The 22073-nt window shown below is 30.8% G+C and overlaps 1 protein-coding gene across 1 annotated transcript in view; it reads right to left on the bottom strand.

Annotated features, from left to right (window-relative positions):
- The window catches only part of LOC143052029 (uncharacterized), a 106415-nt gene that overhangs the window by 9911 nt on the left and 74431 nt on the right, over positions 1-22073 (bottom strand). The window contains exons 2-4 of the mRNA XM_076225004.1: positions 2902-3236; positions 1834-2075; positions 47-236 (exon numbers count right to left, since the gene is read on the bottom strand). Coding sequence (XP_076081119.1) covers positions 47-236; positions 1834-2075; positions 2902-3133 — 664 coding nt within the window. The 5' untranslated portion in view covers positions 3134-3236. The remainder of the gene's footprint in view (positions 1-46; positions 237-1833; positions 2076-2901; positions 3237-22073) is intronic.

Genomic DNA, 22073 nt, shown 5'->3' with positions numbered 1-22073 from the left:
ATATAGAGTCGTGCACACAGATTGTTGTTTTCAAATAAAATATTACCTTTTTCCATATTTTTGACAGTTGATTTTAGCTTCTTTATTTTATTACCATGGATATTTAATCTTTTCAGATTACGATGAATACTGAAACCAACATTTACAAGTTCTTTAAGTGCGTTGTAGTCCAAACATTTAGATTTTGCATCACTTGCATCTATAATATCTTGCTGATTTCCTAAACCATGGACCGCCTTTAAAATGGAAACAAGGAATTAATCATGTTAATATTTTACAAATCAAGAAAAGTAATCATCAGTTTTATTTAATGTTTCATGCAGGTAATACTTAAATAATGAGATAAGAAATGATTGCAAAGGAGACAACTACCTACCAAAGTTTACGGGAAATTAATGTAGGCAATAACATAGAGTTGTGTTAAGTGAAGTCGGTTATGGCCCCCCAGAAAGTGTATGTTAAACCAAGTGTTCATTGAATTGTCACTGGTAATTTATTTCAAACCTATATATCACAAGATGAATTTTTAGTGTACTTCTTTAATCATAATATTCATCTCCTGTTAATTCCTGCGTTTAATCGAAATAATAGACCTTAGATTTTCATATTGTAATAGATATTCTAGCTATTTTATTTTGTTATAATCCATCAATAAATGCTTGGTAGGAATAAAATATCTTAGAAATGTATTAAAATTTATTTTACTGAGCAATGGAAAATTGAACCCCTGACTATGAAAAACTGAACCCCCATATAGACCTCATGTTTTCAAATTCATAGTAACTCCACTTTTGTTATATAGTAATACAGCATTAACATAATTAATAAGTACTTGGGAAGGATTAAACATGTTATAAAATATTTTAAACATCTGTACTCAGGCATGGACAATTCAACCTTTACCTTTGAAAAATCGACACCTTTCATATATCAGGTTTACAAACTGGCATATATTTTCCAGCTTGTTATAATGCATTAATAAGTACCTAGGGGTTCAATTTTCCATAAAAGGGGGGAGGGTGGGAGATAATTTCGCGTTATAGAACATTTTCCATAGGGTTTAATTTTCATTTTGACAACAGTGTAGAAAATCGAAACATGCTAAAAACACGATTAACGTTAAACTAAAAAAAAAGTTTAATTTGGATCCAATTTAGACTTCCTTGTTATGTTGGGCCCAAAAAAAATCTGAACATATGTTAAGCATTGTTAAGATTCAACATATATTATTGAACCCTTATATTTTACAACTTTGAGATAAACCGAAGAGAAATTTTAGAAAAAATAAGAAATTAAAACAAATATTAGAAAAGTATTGTGTCCCCTTAATTCCCAACGATTAGGTTCATAACCCCTACAATCAATCCAAAACTTCTTTTCTTGGTGTGAAACCATGTGGTACAATTTCATAGAGATCTACAGACTCACACTTAAGTTATTGTCTAGCAACGCGAATACAAAATCCATTTTCTTTGGCACCTTTTTGGTGCGTAATTCCTAATGATTTGGGCTATAATCCCTCAAATCAATCCCAACCTTCTTTATGAGATTTGGAACCCTGTGGTACAATTTCGTAAAGATTCATACACTTACATGTATACAACAATGTTTGTCTTAAAACACGAAAACTGCTTGTTTTTGGCCCCCAATTCTAAACAATTTGGAACATAACCCCCAGAATAAAACCCAGCCTCCCTTTTGTAGTGTGGAATCCTGTTATACAAATTCATAGAGATCCATTCAATTGAACTCAATCAATTCTTCGCTAATCAAATCTATTCCGATGACGACGCACAGATGTTGCAGTCCTATACAAACTAATAATATTCTTACCATTTCCAAATCGATCCATATTCTGTTGCAAACTGTATCTGATAGTTTTCCATCTTTTGAATGCGAAACAATGACATTTCTATAATACTTAATTCGTGCTATGTGCGCACCATAAGACAAATCATTTGACAGTGGTAACGCATCAAATCCTGAAGCTGGTGGTGAAACATATGGTGATAAATTTCGTAGAAGACAAACCATCAACGTAACATCCAAATCGGCAGAGGAAACTACAGGTGACCCTAGGAAAAAGTATGAACAGTTGGATATGTTATCTTTCTTTAATTTTTATCTCATGAACTGCTATGTGACGAACTTTAAATTCACTCACAGCTTTAGCACTTATATCTTATCTATTTCATGTTCAAGTGTACAACTAGTCAAAGGGCTTTTCTTATTTTAACAATATGCAAGGACAGTAATGCTTTTAGCGATTTCTTAATGCCAAAAAATCATTTTTTTATGATTCCTTTCATTCGTGTATGGTTCTTTCTATTTGTAATTTACATATACATTGCTCAATTTGTAAATTAGTTCGGTAATTGTTGTCTGTCTCTAATTGTAAGTATGTACATTTTCTTTCCAAATGTATTAACCTTGAACGAAATGCATAGTTTAGCAATTCATCAATACATTATAAATGATACCTGGTTGCATATACTGTTAATTGTGATATACATGTATCATCGAACACTCAATTTTTACGTTATTAAACAAGGTAACGCTACCATAACAACAAATGTGATGATTCATTGCAATGGCTACTCGTCCAATATGAAATGTGAATTTTACCATAATAGAAAGTTTTTAACCTTAAACTATCTTTTTATGATATGGAACATTTTACACCACTCTCTTTGAATGTCTTATGACTGTAGAATTAACAAAATTAATCTATTTCTTAATACAATAAGAACACGAAATTAAGACAAGATTGGTAAAGTGTTATTCATTTTAAAATTTTGTATAAAGGCTAACATGATGAGTTTCCTATAGAAATAAGAGTACCATCTTGAGTATCTACCACTTTACATTTCATTCATATTCTAAATCGAATGAGAAAATTACCTGATGATGGATACAAAGTATTCCATTGTTCCAGGTACAATATTTTCCTTTGGCCTCTGGGTGGTTTGTACAGGTCTGAAAGTATTGCCTTATTTGATGGAGATGACAAAACTGATGGCAAATTTGGATGAACACTGTCAAAATACCTCCTTAGCGCTGTTGTTCCTACTCGGTAATTTAAGTAAACAATGCGAAGAAAATTATCTTCTTCCTTTGTCATATTACTCGCCATGACAACTTTAATTTAGTAAATGTTCAATGTATGAAGTGTAAGCCTATGATAAGTCTTTTTGCTCCTCCCTAATAATCATGATTTGACTGTTTATCACTGACTTCTGAAAATGAGATCACACAAAAGAATTAAGGTGTATTGTACACAAAGCGTTGATGTTCAACATTGAAAGTAGATGTAACTATGCATGTATACTAGTATATAGTGTCTTTGTTCAAATATATGTATTAATTTGAATAGAAAGAGTAAAAACTTGGACCCATCTTATTAATGATATTTTTGTGCATTGTAAGAATAGCATGGTCGTAGCAGGGGGTTTGCTAAATACAATGCTTTTATATATTTATAGCAAGTGTCATATTCCTTTTTAGTTGCTATATAATTTTAAAAATACACTGTTTTTATACATTGCATGATAGTTGTGAGACTTTTCAAAACCAGATATAAAAAAGCTGATAAATTGAAACTGTAAATCGCAGATTAAGACAACAAAGACGACGAATACCGTCCTTTCTTTTCCGTACCTTGAAGTCGCTCTAAATAACTAAACCATCGTACCTAGAGGGTAAAGGTTGAAACCCTATGTCGTGAAAACAATTGTGTTTTACTACTTTGCAAACACATGATTTCCCAAAACAGATAACAAATATATAAAGCTTCTGCAACCTGATAAAAAAAACAATTTGAACGTAAAATGCTGATCATATGAAAAAAGAGGCTAACTTTATATATAAGACACTTAAACAGAAAAAGGCAAACGAACCAATTGGACATTAAAACTAATAGTTGAATATAAACTGACAAAGCCATGACAAAAAACAAAACAATCAACATAGAAATAACTGTACACAAAACACCACATAAAAATAAAGACACGAATCTTACAAAAAAAACCAGAGGGCTCATTTAAAAGTAGATGTAAAACTGACAATTTGATGTATGAAAAAAGAAACATGATACATGCAAAGATAAAGAACAGACCGAAAACGTGCTACATTCATAACTAAATCACAAACGAGAGACTGAATTAAACGAGAGTTGATCTAAGGTACTCTGGAACGGCAAAAAACCTTCTCAAAATATGACACTAGAGTGAGGTACACATGATGAAATAAAATAACAAAATAATGAACTTCAAGAAAATAGAAATTAAAAAGTTCCTTATCAAATGATAAAATCAAAAGTTCAAACACATCAAACGAATAGAAAACAACTGCCATATTCTTGATTTGCTATACGCAATACCTTATGAAAAAAAATGTGTATAAAACTTGGTTTAATAGCCAGCTAAGCCTGTCAGTTGTCTGAAATCGCGTTATATGTTATTATGATTTTCTTAAGTGAGGGAAACAAATAATTTGTTTGGACTTTAACCCAATGTTCTGTGGTTTAATGTTATGCTTATCCACGGCCTTTTTTTTAATTTCTTACATTTTATCCGCCTTTAACATTTGACAACCCATTGGTGGCTTTCGGCTGTTTTTTGCTCTTTGGCATATTCCCCATTTTCATTCTCAATTGTATTGCATATTTGTTTGGTATTTATTTTATATTCAAAGGAACACCAATTTGTGTTTTACTTGCCAATAATTTCAATAATTCTTCATTAAACATAATGTCGCTTTTATCAACAGAAATTGATATTCAAATATTCAGTTGAATTATATTTGAAGGCTTGACATTAGTAAGGGGCAATGGAGCTATGACGCAAGTAAAAAAATGCACAGAACAAACTATAATTTGTGTTTGTATAAATAAATATATCCGAACAATATCGTTTGTATGTTATGGGCATACATGTAATAACACCCTTTTTAAAAATGTTTTGCAATGACGTCATGCTACAATAAAGTATCGTCAAGCAATCATTTCCATACGCGCCAAATACTAGATGAAATGCACGCGACTTCATTCGTGCAATCGAACTTCTATCAAAATTATGTTTGTACGCATCTACGTAAATCGTCTGTTAAAACACAATAAAAGAAAAACACTCACCCTTCCTCACAGTAGAGATACAAAATGGCGTTTGTAAGCAATGATACAAAATGGCGTTTGAATGAAGTGATACAAAATGGCGTTTAAATGACTTCACTCGTTCAACTTTTATTTCTTTCAAAACAGGTTTAATTCAACATTGTACGAGTATACAATTACACGACGTTTAAAGGGACGATAATTCAATGGGATCAACGAAATGGAACGAAGGCCTATTTCGTAATTATATTCGTGTTTAAATGTTTTTTTTTAAATGTATGATGCTTTTACCTTTGTGTACAATTATGAGGTAGCTTTTAATGTTATATTATGAACAATAATTTAACAGGCTTTAAAGTTTTATTGAAACGGAACACGAATACGTTTGACACTCTGAACATGATGAAAATATCAAAAGTAATGGAATACTGATTTCCCATATTTAATTAGGATTTTAGTAATATTTGTATTTTATGTTGAAATTAAACTAATAAGAATAAAAATGTATTATATTATTACAAAATGAATGCTGCCACACAGCCAAGTATTGGGCCGTCTCAATATTCTTGAAAATGGAAAAACAGGAACAAATCTGGGACTTTTGAAAAAAAAACATTTTGTTAAACATTTGATATGTTTGCACATAAAAGGTATACGTTATTTTCTATAATAATAATCTCAACAATATACGAACTTGAACTGTATCAAGATATCAAATCGTGTACAATTTTCTTTATGTTAATTTTGGTTGTGTATTCTGTTTAAACACATCTATATCTATTTCATAATTTTAAACACATAAATTGATTCCATTTTTACTTATTTTTTTAATGGGTCACAAAATTTACTTCATATCATTTGACACCAGTTGCACTTATGCCCAATTTGTTTTTAGTTAGATGTATTTAAATTTGAATCCATCTGATGAGTTAGGATTGGTATAGTCCGTTCTAATGTTACACCCCTGACCCAGGTTAGGAGAAGGTTGGGTGCCACTTACATGTTTTAGCCAACCATATTATGTGTGCTTGTACCTCCCTCAAGCCAGAATCCTGTTATTCATTGGTTGTCACTTGTTTTTTCCCTATGTTTTTTTGTACATTAATTCGGCCATTAAACTTGTCGTATGATTGTTTTACAGTTGTGATTTACAGGGCCTATGATAGCTGACTATGCGATATGGGCTTTGCCCATTGTTGAAGACCGTATGATGACCTATAGTGTAATGCATACAATGAATGTTAAAGTAGTATATGTATGCCTATCGTATTTCTTCGTGGATAGGCCGATAAAATTATTTAGATAGTAACTGGTATATTTTCTTCAATTTTAGGGTATAAAGTAAAATCAAAAACAAACTGAACTCCGAGGAAAATTGTATTTCTGTTCAGATCATTTGATCTTTTCTTATAAGTAACACACTGTAGGAAAACAATAGTTTAAAATTTATTTAATCGCTCAACCTTTTTTGTCTTACTTCTCAATTATAGCCGTGGCTCAAATGTTATTTTACAAAAATATGTACTGTTCAAAATCAGTGTTAATAACATACCAATAAATCTCTAGTAATAACTTGATATGTGGTTTGAAGAATTACGCACCACCCACCATTGTCAAACTTTTCTATATCACAAAATAATGTTTAAATGAACTCAAGTAGTCAAGTTAAAAAAAAAATGAATATGTCCGGTTTCGTTAAACAAAATGTGTCATCATAATTACATCTACAAAAATGTATTTAAAAAGGACAATGGAACAGAATGATGTTTTATATTTAAATGGTATAGAAGTATTATTAAATTCGTCGTGTTTAAAGATATAAAAGAAATATTATATGCACTGTTAAGCTTTATATTCACATGTGATACATATCTTGCAAATTGTAATCATTCCCGTATTGTTTCAGGTGTCTTCTCGACGAACACATTATTAATGCTGTAAAAAAAACCACAAAAATATGTCTGCCAGCCGAAAATGCATTGCAGCACTTTAAAAAAAAACAATATGTAATGAAAATGTTGAATAAACAACCCTTATTTTAATACTTGACATTACAGGGGTTCACCTGTATATAATTCAATAGAAACATTCCCTTTACTTTAATGTTGAATACATCAATACCTTTATATTCACGATTGCTATAAATAAAGGCAAAAGGAGTAAAAAAGCCAAACAAGAACAAATTTGAAATGCATTGATGACCCAAAATTCCAAAGAGATGTGCCAAATACGGCTAAAGATATCTAAACCTGGCAAAAGAAAGTCCTCAGTATTTAGAATAATTTTTACTTTTGGAAACAGTAAATTTATAACAAAATTATAAAAGGGGTTACTTACAACAGAAAAAGAAACGAACATAGGACAGCACTTAAAAGCCATGCATTTTCATGGATAACGCTTCAAAAGTGACGTCACAGGTACAAGTGTACATTTATTTAAATTACTTGTAGCAAAATAACCATCAGTTAATGTAAAAAAAGAAGTAAATATATATCAACTCGTATATCACTTTGCCACGTAATTATAGAAGTGAAATACAAAATACAGAATAATTCTTACTTTTGGAAACAGTAAATCAATAAAAAGTGGCCGAATAGTTATTCAAATGTACCATGTTTATAATTCAAAACGTCAAACACATTTTTCATCTACACTAGACTCATCAGTGACGCTCAGTTCAAAGCAGTTATAAAGCCAAACAGGCACAAAGTTGATGAGCATTGAGGACCCAAAATTTCCCCAAAAATGTTCAAAATACGGCAAAGATAATATATGCATATAAGTGATGGTCGTGTTATCACCGAAGGGGTTACTTACAACAGAAAAAAGCGTACATGGAACAGCACTTAAAAACATGCATTGTCACACGATTGAATAACGGTACAAAAGTGACGTCACAGGTAAAAGTGTGAATTTGTTTAAATTACTTGTTGAACAATAACCATCAGTTTATGTAAAAAAGAAGTGAACATATATCAACTCGAATATCACCATGCCACGTAATTATAGAAGTGAAATAAAATATCTCAAATATTGTCATTCGCTAGAGGGCTCGTTTGATATTTTTGCTGATGAAAATGATGAGGTCAGTATAAAAAACAAAAAAGTTTATCAACATTTTCCTTTCAAAAAATAGTTTGTTGAATTAGTATTTCTATACAAGAGGGACAATAAAACAAAAACTTATTTTATGTGTGCCTTTCATGGTGCGGTCGTATAAGCTTGTGTTATAAAACATTATGAAAAAAATGTAATATCCATAATTATGCTGAATACTTTTACGGAAGAAATTGCATTGTGTATTTACGAAAGATATTGTCATGAATATGTTAAATACACAATATTAAATCATATCAATTTGTGGGGCCCTATATAGCTTGGTGTTCGGTGTGAGCCAATACTCTCTGTTGAATACGGCACTTTGACCTTTAATGGTTTACTTTTGTAAATTGTGACTTTGGTTGAGCGTTGTCACATTGGCAACTCATTCCACCTATTCTTTTACACAGTTTCAACCTCTTTGTTATTAATTTTTCTATATCGGCTAGGTTAAATTGTACTTGTACAAGAATGAACTTATGTTTATGTAAACGAGACATGACAATTACTCTAAGTCGTTATTTTTTTCTGTAAATTCCATGATTTTCGCGTCTCTGTATACTATGAATATACGTATACTATAAATAAATTATATTTGCTATTAATCAACAATTCCAAGTTTCTTCTGTACGACTTCACTACTAAATTATATATAGAGTCTCTTTATATTAGATTAATTTAATCATAGTAAACATACAGAATAACGCGAAAATTATTGTCCTGTCCCAAAATATGTTGAAAATTATGTTAAAAAGTTTAAAATCAGAAGTCTTGTCTATGACTTAAAAGCCGGTCTGATGACGGAAGCGATATCCGAACGCATTTTTTCGTAAAAAAATGAATGGCATGTTATATTTTGATAATGACTTCATCAGTTCTAATATCAGCTCACACTGGTCGGCTAGTTTTAAATACAAAAACAACTTACCGTTTGATACACATAGTACACATCTACAATCTCGTTTTAAAGGGAAATTTCGCGATTTTTTACTTATCATCTAATTATGTTCATCTTTACATAAAAAACACATTTGCAAAGTTTTAAATTTATATTCCTTCTAATAACGGAGAAAATCAAGTATTTGTAACTTTTTTGGTTGAATTCTCGAGTGGGTCGTGACGTTTTAGCCCGATTTGTTGAATTCTGGGAAAAAATAAAATCTGTTTAACTCTTATAGCTTATCGTCAATATACGTAATTAAAAGCGCACAGCTGACGAATGGTCGTAGTTATTAACCACAATATAAGAATGAACGAAAATGAATATGCATATACCGTTTTGTATTGATTGAATTAAACTCCTATAAAATTATCTCTAGTAAATGTTTTTGAATAAATTTCATTAATTATTGTTGAGATTTTTTCATAAAATATTTTTTGAACATTTTAACTGATATTGAACTGAAAATATTTCAGTTCTATTTACCGTTATTGTTTTAATAATCATTTGAATGCAACAAATGTGTGAGCAGAGTGTGTATATTATTTTGTAAAGGTCACTGTATATTTCTCGGCTTGAGGTCAATTCGTTTACCTTGTAGCTATTTAGCCGCAGGTGTGAGTTCAAGCGTACACAGGTATGAATGTTGTTATTTGGAAAGGATAAACAGAAAGGATTAGAAAGAGTATGCTGTATTTAATACACTAAGATGTAATACACGATGAGAATAAAGATACAATAATTAAATTTTGTAAATTAATTGAAAATAAAATTCAGATTCATTATTCCGAAAGTGTATAAAAATAAAAGGAAACAATTTTGGATTACTTTCTTAGCGGCAATTGGCGTAAAGATTCAAATATGAAGTAAAAAAATTGTAGTTTTAATCTTTAATAAAAACTAAATGCAATATTTCCCAATTTGATATACCATTGCACATCTGTTTGATATCATTGACTTTACCGGAATTTCTTAACTTGTATTCAAATCTGGCTGTGTTTAATGCTCCTAAAACTATCGCAATTTTAAAGTTTTTAATTGAAAAAAAATACAACATATAACATGCATGATTTTTTTTTAGTTTCTTTATAACATTTCATTCTTACATAATTAAATTCATTTGACAATCATTTACACGAACTTTTTGTGAAAAGAATATCAATGATCTAAGCTAAGGCATTATTTTTTTTGAGGATTTTTGTACATTTAAAAAAAAATATTCTATGATGATATTTGTGCAATGTTGAACATGATAGCCGTCATTAATCCAAATAAGTAATACAGTAGTTGTAATAAAACTTATATTTTAGTCATGCATAACTGATATTGACGAATTTAGAATAGTTCGTCCATACATCGTTGTTCTTGAAACAATCATTATTAGTATACATGTAAGTTTCCTGACGTATAAGCGCCATTGATGAGGAGCTCTAGAGAAAGCAGACTAGTAGCGTTTCGTTAGTTTGTTAGTTGGGAAAGGAGAGGAAATGCAACCACTTGTACAGATAAACGACAGAATTACCATACCAGCATTTATAGTCAACACAACCAGAAAGAGTTCCCATCGTTGGACGGGAAATATGAAGGCTTCCAAGAATGAACAAGTGACATGTCTAACTCTGAACAGTTAGAAAACGGACTATCGACATCGACCGCTTGTTCTTGATATATATACGTATACGTTTATGATAGTGATGAGTTCTTGCGTCTGACAAAAACTAAATTCCTTCATGGTTATATCTTGCCATACGTTTATTTTGGTTTGTAAGGTGATTACTCAAAATCGTTATTTGAAGATGTAGATTCATTTCAATACAGAAATTTCGTCTATATATTAAGTCTCACAAGTGTATACCACGGAGAAGCTCTGAAGGTACATTACTCCCATTTTGTTTGGGTGTGAACCATCGATGTTAACAGCAATATCAAAGAATAAGATGATGATGGTCGAAAGAACTATGGGCGTCATCGGCAAATATTACATGCATATCGGACCATGAGTTGTCAATCTGTACGAAAAGATTTCCAATACAACCATATTATTGAGAAGGAATGTTTACATGCTATACTCTCGTACTAGTATTACAGGTTCTTGTGGCGTCCACCTTAGACACACATCTTTTTAAAAAAAAGACAGAACCAATTTAATGTCATATTTCCCTTGAATACCAAGAAAGAAAATAAATCCCGAAATTAATTTGAAACTTTGATACTCAATAGTTTCCCAGCAAAATATTCACATCCCTTGGGGATAATTAGTGTTCGTCCAGTGGCATATATAACAATTGTGATGACGAATTCCTTCCTTTGTTTGAGAACAATCTTATTGAAATAGAAATCTGTGATTTTACTATGTCCACAACTTCGAAGAACCAAATCAAATTATACATCGACCTGTATTTAAATCAAATTGGTTCTCTTCTTCTTCTTCTTCTTCTTCTTCTTCTTCTTCTTCTTCTTCTTCTGGTATACAATAGTCTATCGACATTCGATGATTACATACTGTTTTCATACGTGGACTAGTCTATTTACAAAACTTTTACCCCAATTTATTCAAAATATATGTTTTTTTCTTATGTTCATGTATATATTTTAAATTGCGCTATAGTTCCGTAACTTTCTACCCAGTCGTATAAACGAATCGTCGACAAGTGCGTACATTTTTTTAAATCAATATTTCTGGTATGTTCCAAGCTGTCCTTCACTATTGACAATGAGTAAATATTACATTTTCCCAAATTCACCCTTGGAAAAAATATTTAAGTAGATTTTAATTTCATCAAATCTTATTTTTTGGGTATTTAGTATTTATATTTTTATGAATAATATTCTTTACACAAGAAATGTTATTTATAAACAAGCGTATGAGTTTAGTAATGACAGGTATGACAGAATTGTATATTATACATCTGATAGTTCAAAATGGAAAGTTATAAGTTATCCGCCGTGTACACTGATCGATACCTGCAGAAGTGAAACGATGCATGTACTTGCAAGCCCGACAGGAAATCGCTTGAATACCTGGACGTGTCACCTCACACCCCTCACAATACCTTTGGAAGTAATACCTTTAGCCATGCTCGTGATCAGATGAGGGAAGATCAGAATTTATTTCAAAAAAGTTTATTACTTCAGAGACATATATACATGTCTCTGATTACTTTAAAGAATTATGAACAAATTAGATTTTCGAAAACAATTTTCACGGAACACTTATTTATGATTTCAACTTTGACTTTTTACCTAATTCCAATATCAACAGTTTAAAAACAGCATACCATGGTAATTTGAAAAAATAAGAATATTTTCCGTATCAAGTTAGTTAGTCGGATAAAGATATCGACACGCAATTACGACTACATCGGTTACTGCAGATTTGTTCCTTTGTGGTTTATAGACATATCGTTGTTATTAAACGGGAAAGAAGACAAAATGCCCGAACGCAGATAATTGATACTCTAAATTTAAAATCGATGGTGATCGCTTATCTAGCGGAATAAAACTTTAAGAGCTATGAATTTGAGCTTTTTTATACTGAATGAACATAATATCAATTTTTGATTTTTTTGCGAAGTTTCCCTTTAATGAAAGAATATGAACGAGTTTAGTATCTGTTTAAAGATCTTTTAGTTAAGTGAACTGTGATATTCGGTTTAAAGGGTTGATGTTTCAATGTACGCGATGAAATGGAACCATGACGTACTATCATGATATATTCATGAGGAAATTTTCACTAAACATGGTTAAGTATAGAATTGTTGAGTTTAAACATTTTGGCAACTATTACGAGGTATCTTAATATCACTGTCATATATATATAGTTGACACGTACAAACTCTAAGCCTGTAAAGGCACATGATATATCTTTGCTGAAGCCTAAATTACATGTATATTACGATATACCCTTGCCTAAATATTTTTTTCAGTAACAGATATTTGTTTAAATTCACCCTGCAGTAAATACGTTTTCCGCATACCTGAAATATCTTGTAATAAGTTAGTACAATTATTATATCGTGTGTGCAACGATTTGTAATGAAACGATATGATGTGTAAATCCGGTAATTGTATATCTATACCGAATTATTGACGTATACACGTCATGATGTTTACTCTATGCAACTTGGACGTTCTTTAAGTGTTCTGCAAGCTTCAAACTATATTACATAGTAATGTTCGTTACGATTACGTTGTTGATGATCCAATTGGGATACAAAACGTCGTTAATGTTCTGAATACATATACTGACATAACTATGTCCTTATCTAATTACAAAACACCACACATTTGTAATGCGTAATATCTTTTCTTCCTCCTAGGTAAATCTTACGATTAGATTAAAGAATACCCATTGTACATACGAAATGATTTTTAATGAACGATCCCACCATCGTCTCTATTGAGTGCCTACACTGAAAACTATCAACTATCATCCACATTTCTGTTATTGCATAGGCAATTTATAGAACATATTTTTTTTTCTAGCGCAATGTGTTCACAGTAGAGATTTTGTTGAGTAATTGCTTAGCTAAAAAAATCTATCACGATAAGACTGGTGACATAATGCCATAATCAGACTGTACGTGAAGATAGATGCTCCAATTTTGTGATCATCTTAAGAAAAACAGTCGTGGTTGATGCATTTAAAATGTATTATCAATATAGGTTTTACTATTGCTCGCAAATAGTGCAATTGAAAAAAGAAAACACAGGAAAATAGGGTGTATTTTCTTTAGAGCAATACGAATTAATTCAATTGAACTAGAAAACACCGGGAAATAGGGTGTATTTTCTAAAGAGCCATACGAATTAATTCAATTTTCTGATTACAGACAAATATGAACAGCAGTATTTTCTACGAGGACAATCATCGATTTCAAAACTTGAATGTGTACATGTGTAACATAATCGAACATGTCAATTTCAGCATGCATGTTAAGTGAATGTCAATTTCAGTTCCAAATTCTGAAGCGTAGGACAACTTGTACACTTTTGTTTCAGGTTGTACAATGTTTTGTTATTTGTTTTTACTGTTGAAATTAGATGTTATGTTTATTCACCAAGCGATGTATTATTGTTGACTATTCGAGATTTTTTTTTGCGATCCCGTCTTCAGCTAACTTTGATTTAAATATTACTACGCGGGCCTCAAGGGATTTGCAATCCAAAATTAATGCAAATAAAGAGTTTTTGGTGTATTTCAAAGCACAAACAATATACAGAATTAATTGCAGGATGGAGACAATAACTGTTTTATGACTTTAAATATCAATTGTATTTGTATTCGGCTCGAAACAGGAGTAAAAGCTCGCTAAAGCTTACATTACACCTGTTTCGTAGCCTCGTACAAATACAGCTGAAATTTGAAGACACTAAACAGTTATTGTCTATTTCACCGCACGTGGTATTGCTTATTTAAAGATAAATTATAAACCCAAAGATGACGTGACAATTATTGCAGTAATATATAAGGGATATGTATAATACTAAAAAGTACTTGTACAAAGTGGATGATCATGTTTGTGTATCTGTTATACTATATCTTTTCGTCTATGCTTCATTTATCAACAAAAGCCTGTTTTACGTGTAGTAATGACATTTGTTATTTATAGCTCTAAATTGATTCGTCAAAATATAATTATCCTAAAACTAGGTAAACAGGTGTGTCTTTGTCGTCTCAGGTTTATCTCTGATTAAAGTGATCTTTCACCTTAAAAATTCAAATCCTTACAATTAACTTTGTGGTATGTGACAAAAAAGTCTCCGACTTCAGGTTTAAGTCTCCAACAATGATATTGTTGTAAATTTATAATTGTATCGTGTCTACATAAAACATTCTATTACAGATAAGTATTTTGATAGTTGAAGTTACTTTGTATGCTATTTTTATTTGTGGCATTGATAAGCATCGTTAATCTTGTTTTGATCTTAAGTAGGAGAGTCATATTATGTGAACACTTTATCATTAATATAATTATGTTTTAGTCATCATTAGTATTCATATATATAGTCCAACCACTTTCACAATTCATTATCTGCGTGTAGAAATAGTTTTGACTATTATAACATTATATTTCATAGTCTCGAACTACAAAAATATGGCTAAGTTAACTCAAAAAAACTATATGGCATTTTTTTTTATAATGACTTCGTTTAATCGCGATTGATCTCGTCAATTTTTGCTCTATCGATATGCTTGCCGATGAAGTTAGTATAAAAAGCTAAAAGATTATAAATCTAATTATTGTATGCATGAATCCATGCAATCATGGGTATATTTTGATTATAACAACACAATATATAAAAAAAAAATGACCCATTGATACATAAATGATTCTTGTTATGCAATGGCGTTTTCAGGAATGGATTTTATCGAGTTAAGTTTCTGTTAACAGGTGTTTTAGTTAAGCGAACTAATCGGTTTAAAGGAATGATGTTTCAATGGACGTAATGAAATGGAACAAAGACGTATTATCATAATTATATTAATGAGGAAGTTTTCTTTAAACATGCTACAGTACAAAAAAAGTAAATATCTTATTACCATTGGCATATGTATAGTTGACGTTTAAATACAAATATAAATATAAGTATTCAAGTCTCAGAAAAGGCTTAGAGTTTAAATTCCCAAAGGCGAAGGTGACATAAACTGTAAGCCGGGAATGTCACATTATATACCCTGTCTGCAGCCTGAATTATCTCTGCCTAAATGTTTTTTTTTTCAGTACCAGATATTTGTTTAATTAGTTATCAAAGGTTCCAGGACTCATCAGTGAGACTCATATCAAATATTTATAAAGCCAAACAAGTAAAAAGTTAAAAAGCAATGAGGATCCAAAATTCGAAAAAGGTGTGCCAAATACTGATAGGGTATTCTATACCTGGGTTAAGAAAATCCTTAGTTTTTCGAAAAATTCAAAGTTTTGTAAACGGAAAATTTATTGAAATTCACCATGCAGTAAACACATTTTTCCAAACCTGGAGGATCTTGTAATTAGCTAGTAAAATCATTATATGGTGTATGCAATAATTTGTTATGAAACTGAAAGATATTAATCAATTATCTGATGTGTAAATCGGTTGATTTTATATCAAAACCGTGTTAGTGACGGGTACACGTCATGATTTTTACTATGTGACCCTCTGATGTTCTAAAAGTGTTCTGTGTCGCTTAGGACTACGTAACATAGTAATGTTCGTTATGTTAACGTTGTTGATGATCCAATAGTGGAACAAAACGTCTTATATACCCCGGAAGTTTTCTGAATATAAACTGACATCTCCGTGTTGTTATCCAATTACAAAACTCCACACATTTGTAATGCGTAATATATGTTATTCTTCCTAGGTAAATCTTACTATAATATTAAAGAATACTCTTTGCACATACCATACGATTTCTAATGAACGATTCCACAATTGTCTCTTTTGCGTGCCTACACTGAAAACTATCAATGGTCATCCACATTTCTGATATTGCATAGACAATTTATAGAACATCAATTATTTTAAGCGCAGTGTGTTGACAGTAGAGATTTTATTGAGTGATTGCTCAGCTAAAAGAATCAGTTACGATACAATTGATGACATAACGCTATAATCAGACTGTTCATGAAGATAGATGCGCCAAGTATGTGATATTCTCACGAAAATGTTGTGATTTATGCATTTAAAAAATGTATTATCAATACAGGTGTTTCTGTTGCCCGTAAATAGTACAATTGAAATAGAAAACACCGGAAAATAGGGTGTATTTTTCGATTTTTATTACCTCATACAAAAAGCAAAAGTCTGCAATTCAGTGCAAATTAAAGACGCTTCCGACTATTGCTTTGATCGGAATAAGGTCGTACGCGAAAACGTGGGAAAATCATTGCTTCTCAAAAGAAATCGTCAAAATTAAAACCATTAAAAAATACAGAACATACTATGACACTGAAATTTCTACAGTCACCATCTAACACAAAAGGCTAACTCAATGTATAAAAAAAGAATAGTCATGTAATTGTTTCGACTGATTTAGTTGACGTAACTCAATTTAAGCGTCATCATTTGCAAATCATAATTGCTCCAAACGTACTTCTGTGTTTGCTCTATTTATATCACTCAAGTTGTATCTATAACATTGAAAGGTAACATTATATTTTGAACGATTAAGTACAGTATGTAAAGGGCTGAATAAAGTTATGTGTAAAGAATTAAAATCTAAATATTTCGAATATAAGTTTTAATAGTATGATATCTGAATGCAGGATGATTAAACGTAAATATACTTTCATGTTTCTTTTATTAAGTAAAATTTGATTTCGTCAGTCTTTAATAATGTGACATACGTTGACTATAGTAAAGTGTTAATTACACTTTTTGTTTATTGAGATAACGAGGTTAAGATCTCTTCTAAATAACAAATAATACGGCATTTAAAATACTTTCCAGTCAAAAGTATCATAAAATTACTGAACTCCGATGAAAATTCAAAACGAAAAGTCCCAAATCAAATGGAAAAATCTAAGCACAAACGCATCAAACCAATGTACAACAACTGTCATATTCCTTTCTTGGTACAGGTATTTTTTATGCAAAACATGGTGGACAAAATCTGGTTTTATAGCTAGCTAAACTTCTCACATGTATGACAGTCGCATCAAATCCCATTATATTGACAACGATGTGTGAACAAAACAAACAGACACAATAAGTTAAAATGTCACAAATAAGAGTACAACAGAAACACGTCATGATATTTACTCTATGAACTGAAGTGTTTTTCAAGCTTAACACTATGTCACATAGTAATGTTCGTAATGGGTACGTTGTTGATGATCCAATTGGGATATAAAACGTCGTTCATGCATTTCACCGCACGTGGTATTGCTTATTAAAAGAGATATTATGCACCCAAAGATGACGTGACAATTATTGCAATAATATTTAAGATTTATGTAAAAATATTAAAATTGAGTTTAATGTTTGTGAAGATGTTATACTATATCTTTTCGTCTATGCTTCATTAATCAACAAGAGTATATGTTACGTATAGTAATGTAATTTGTTATTTATACCTCTAAATAAATTCGTCAAAATAAAATTATCAAGTTCTTACAATTTACAGGTTTATTTAGTTAATTAGTTCTCATAAAACTTTTAATTTTTCAACCCTGTATGTCACTTTTCCCCATGTATAATTATAAATTTGAAAATACTTTGTACCACAAAATGATTTCACATTGAAGTTAACATTCTGATGGCAACCACGCGACTCTTAGCAATGAACGTGGTTGTTTAATTTGATAGATGCTTTGTGTGCTTCTTTGTTAAATTTTCATTGAGATTGTTACAAAACTTTGAATTTTACGAAAAACTAAGGATTTTCTTATCCCAGGCATAGATTACCTTAGCCGTATTTGGCACAACTTTTTGGAATTTTGGATCCTCAATGCTCTTCAACTTTGTACTTGTTTGGCTTTATAAATCTTTTGATGACATGTGATGACATGTGATGTAACTGTCACACTAGTGAGAGGTTAAGCGCTTTAAAACCAGATTCAATCCACTATTTTCTACACGTGAAAATGTCTGTACCAAATAAGGAATATGACAGTATTTGTCAACTTTTACGAAAACAAATTATATATTTTTAAACAGAAGATTGAGCGTACACTATGTCGCCCCCTAGAGTCTTCTCCTGACCTTGGCATAACAACTTAATTGATAAATTAACATTTTCAAAAAAACATAGAAAAATAGAAAAAGACTATCAATCCTTAAACGGCGATCAATATCTGATACATGTTAATACCATTAAAATATTAAACCAGTGTTTCAGTATCAAACAAGATACACACACTTTCATTATATTCTGCAAAAAAGTCACTGTTTTTTTTAAGAATATTAAATAATTGAAATCGGATTGATAAGTTTGGTCTCTATGGAATTCATTTATACTTTTTTAATTTGTATTTATTAATAATGACTACTTTCTGATCGAATTTAACGAGATTCACATATAAGTATTTGCCAAAACAGGAGAAAAAATATAAGTTACACAACAACCATACTTTGTTACACACACATGTCTTTAAAAGTATTACTTATGAGTAAATGTAAGAGGCCGGGAGAAGTTAAAGATTGACATCTTTTTTTAATATTAACATTTTTTATTAATAATCACCTGTTACATCAACCCTCAGTTGCCCAGGGAAGCAACTAAGGGGGCCTCGATTTTTACAGTCTCATTTGTCGGGGAAAAAGCAAATGAGAAAAAAAACTCCCATTATAAATTATTAACATCTACCTTTATAAATATTATCTATCCTTGTACAAGTGTACATGTACATGCAATCATGATCGACCTATACATCTATGCCACACACCATATATAATTATTTGAATAAAGTATTTGGTTTATCTCTATTTATTTCTCACAAAGGTTGCCTGTATTTATTAAGCAGTTTCAATTTTATCGTTCTTTTGTTATTTTAATTTCAATTACATAGAACATATTATTTCATTGACTTGACATACCAACGATGCAAGGATGAGGCTTAGAAACGGGGAAATGCGAGGCTTTGCCTAGCTTTCTCCCCGTTACGAGTCGAATCCCTACATCGTTGGTATGTCAAGTCAATGCACTATCATTGTCTTTATACTGCAATCTAAAAAAAAAAATTGTTGTTTAATGTGTTAATGTTGTTAATGTTGTTTATATTGATTTATTTTTTGATAACTCTTCCTTTGAGCGTATTCTTCAGGTAATTGTTACAACAACAAAAAAAGCTCAGAAGTTAAAGATGGAAAAGCAAAAGCTCGTACAATAAATAAGTTCTCTCTTCGATTAGTCTTCCTATAAAAATATTCGTAAGGGAAAGAAAAGCAAATAATCTACTAATATACTCAACAACCCTTTCATTTTAGGTTAATCTATAACCGATTGAAAAAGTTAAGTACATGAACCATGAGTGTTCACATGGAAGATTTCCCAAATGTCAAAATATTGTGATTTTTAAAATCCCCTCTAATTACCCTTGGCTACATCTTTAGAAATGTGCACACTTCAGCACTGTACCACTGCCCGTTATCAAAGAACATTACAGCTAGCCTCCTCATTATATTAGAATTAACCGTAACATATTTGTCAACACCCTTGCTCTTTTATCCCGTGTTTAAGCATATATTTGCTAGAACAATTGAACTGTAAGCCCTCCATATACAATGATGCATATAGAAGACAGAATGAACTGGGATTTTTTAAATTTTGATATGTGTATGTACCAATTTCAAACCAAATTTTATTTATATTGAAGCACCAGAAGATCTTTTTTTGTGGTCTTCTGTAGTTTATACAATATGTTTCGAATATCCGAATATCAAGCGGACACTTTGATGATTTCTGTACACATTAAAAACAAAACAATCAATACAAGTCACATGACTGGTGCTTCGACTAGATGTTTTCTAAGTGTAGGCCTATCTTAGATTGATAACATTAGAAGAAAAGAAAATCTGGCAAACTTCAAAAACTTATTTACTGTTGATTTTTCGTTGGTTGATAATAAAAGATTGACACTTTACTTTTTATTTTTCGTTGGTTATCGTATTTAAAATTTTCTTGAATACTTTTGGTCGTTTAGGTTTTCGTTGGTAAAATTATCCACAAATAATATATAGTAATGTTCGTTATATTAACGTTGTTGATGATCCAATAGTGGAACAAAACGTCTGATATACCCCGGAAATTTTCTGAATATAAACTGACATCTCCGTGTTGTTATCCAATTACAAAACTCCACACATTTGAAATGCGTAATATATTTTATTCTTCCTAGGTAAATCTTACTATAATATTAAAGAATACTCTTTGCACATACCATACGATTTCTAATGGACGATTCCACCATTGTCTCTTTTGCGTGCCTACACTGAAAACTATCAATGGTCATCCAAATTTTTGATATTGCATAGACAATTTATAGAACATCAATTATTTTAAGCGCAGTGTGTTGACAGTAGAGATTTCATTGAGTGATTGCTCAGCTAAAATAATCAGTCACGATATAATTGATGACATAACGCTATAATCAGACTGTTCATGAAGATAGATGCGCCAAGTATGTGATCTTCTCACGAAAATGTTGTGATTTATGCATTTAAAAAATGTATTATCAATACAGGTGTTTCTGTTGCCCGTAAATAGTACAATTGAAATAGAAAACACCGGATAATAGGGTGTATTTTTCGATTTTTATTACCTCATACAAAAAGCAAAAGTCTGCAATTCAGTGCAAATTAAAGACGCTTCCGACTATTGCTTTGATCGGAATAAGGTCGTACGCGAAAACGTGGGAAAATCATTGCTTCTCAAAAGAAATCGTCAAAATTAAAACCATTAAAAAAATACAGAACATACTATGATACTGAAATTTCTACAGTCACCATCTAACACAAAAGGCTAACTCAATGTATAAAAAAAGAATAGTCATGTAATTGTTTCGACTGATTTAGTTGACGTAACTCAATTTAAGCGTCATCATTTGCAAATCATAATTGCTCCAAACGTACTTCTGTGTTTGCTCTATTTATATCACTCAAGTTGTATCTATAACATTGAAAGGTAACATTATATTTTGAACGATTAAGTACAGTATGTAAAGGGCTGAATAAAGTTATGTGTAAAGAATTAAAATCTAAATATTTCGAATATCAGTTTTAATAGTATGATATCTGAATGCAGGATGATTAAACGTAAATATACTTTCATGTTTCTTTTATTAAGTAAAATTTGATTTCGTCAGTCTTTAATAATGTGACATACGTTTACTATAGTAAAGTGTTAATTACACTTTTTGCTTATTGAGATAACGAAGTTAAGATCTCTTCTAAATCACAAATAATACGGCATTTAAAATATTTTCCAGTCAAAAGTAT

This window comes from Mytilus galloprovincialis, chromosome 11, assembly GCF_965363235.1.
Source record: "Mytilus galloprovincialis chromosome 11, xbMytGall1.hap1.1, whole genome shotgun sequence".
Classification (NCBI taxonomy): Eukaryota; Metazoa; Mollusca; class Bivalvia; order Mytilida; family Mytilidae; genus Mytilus; species Mytilus galloprovincialis.
This window is presented reverse-complemented; position numbering and strand designations above follow the sequence as displayed.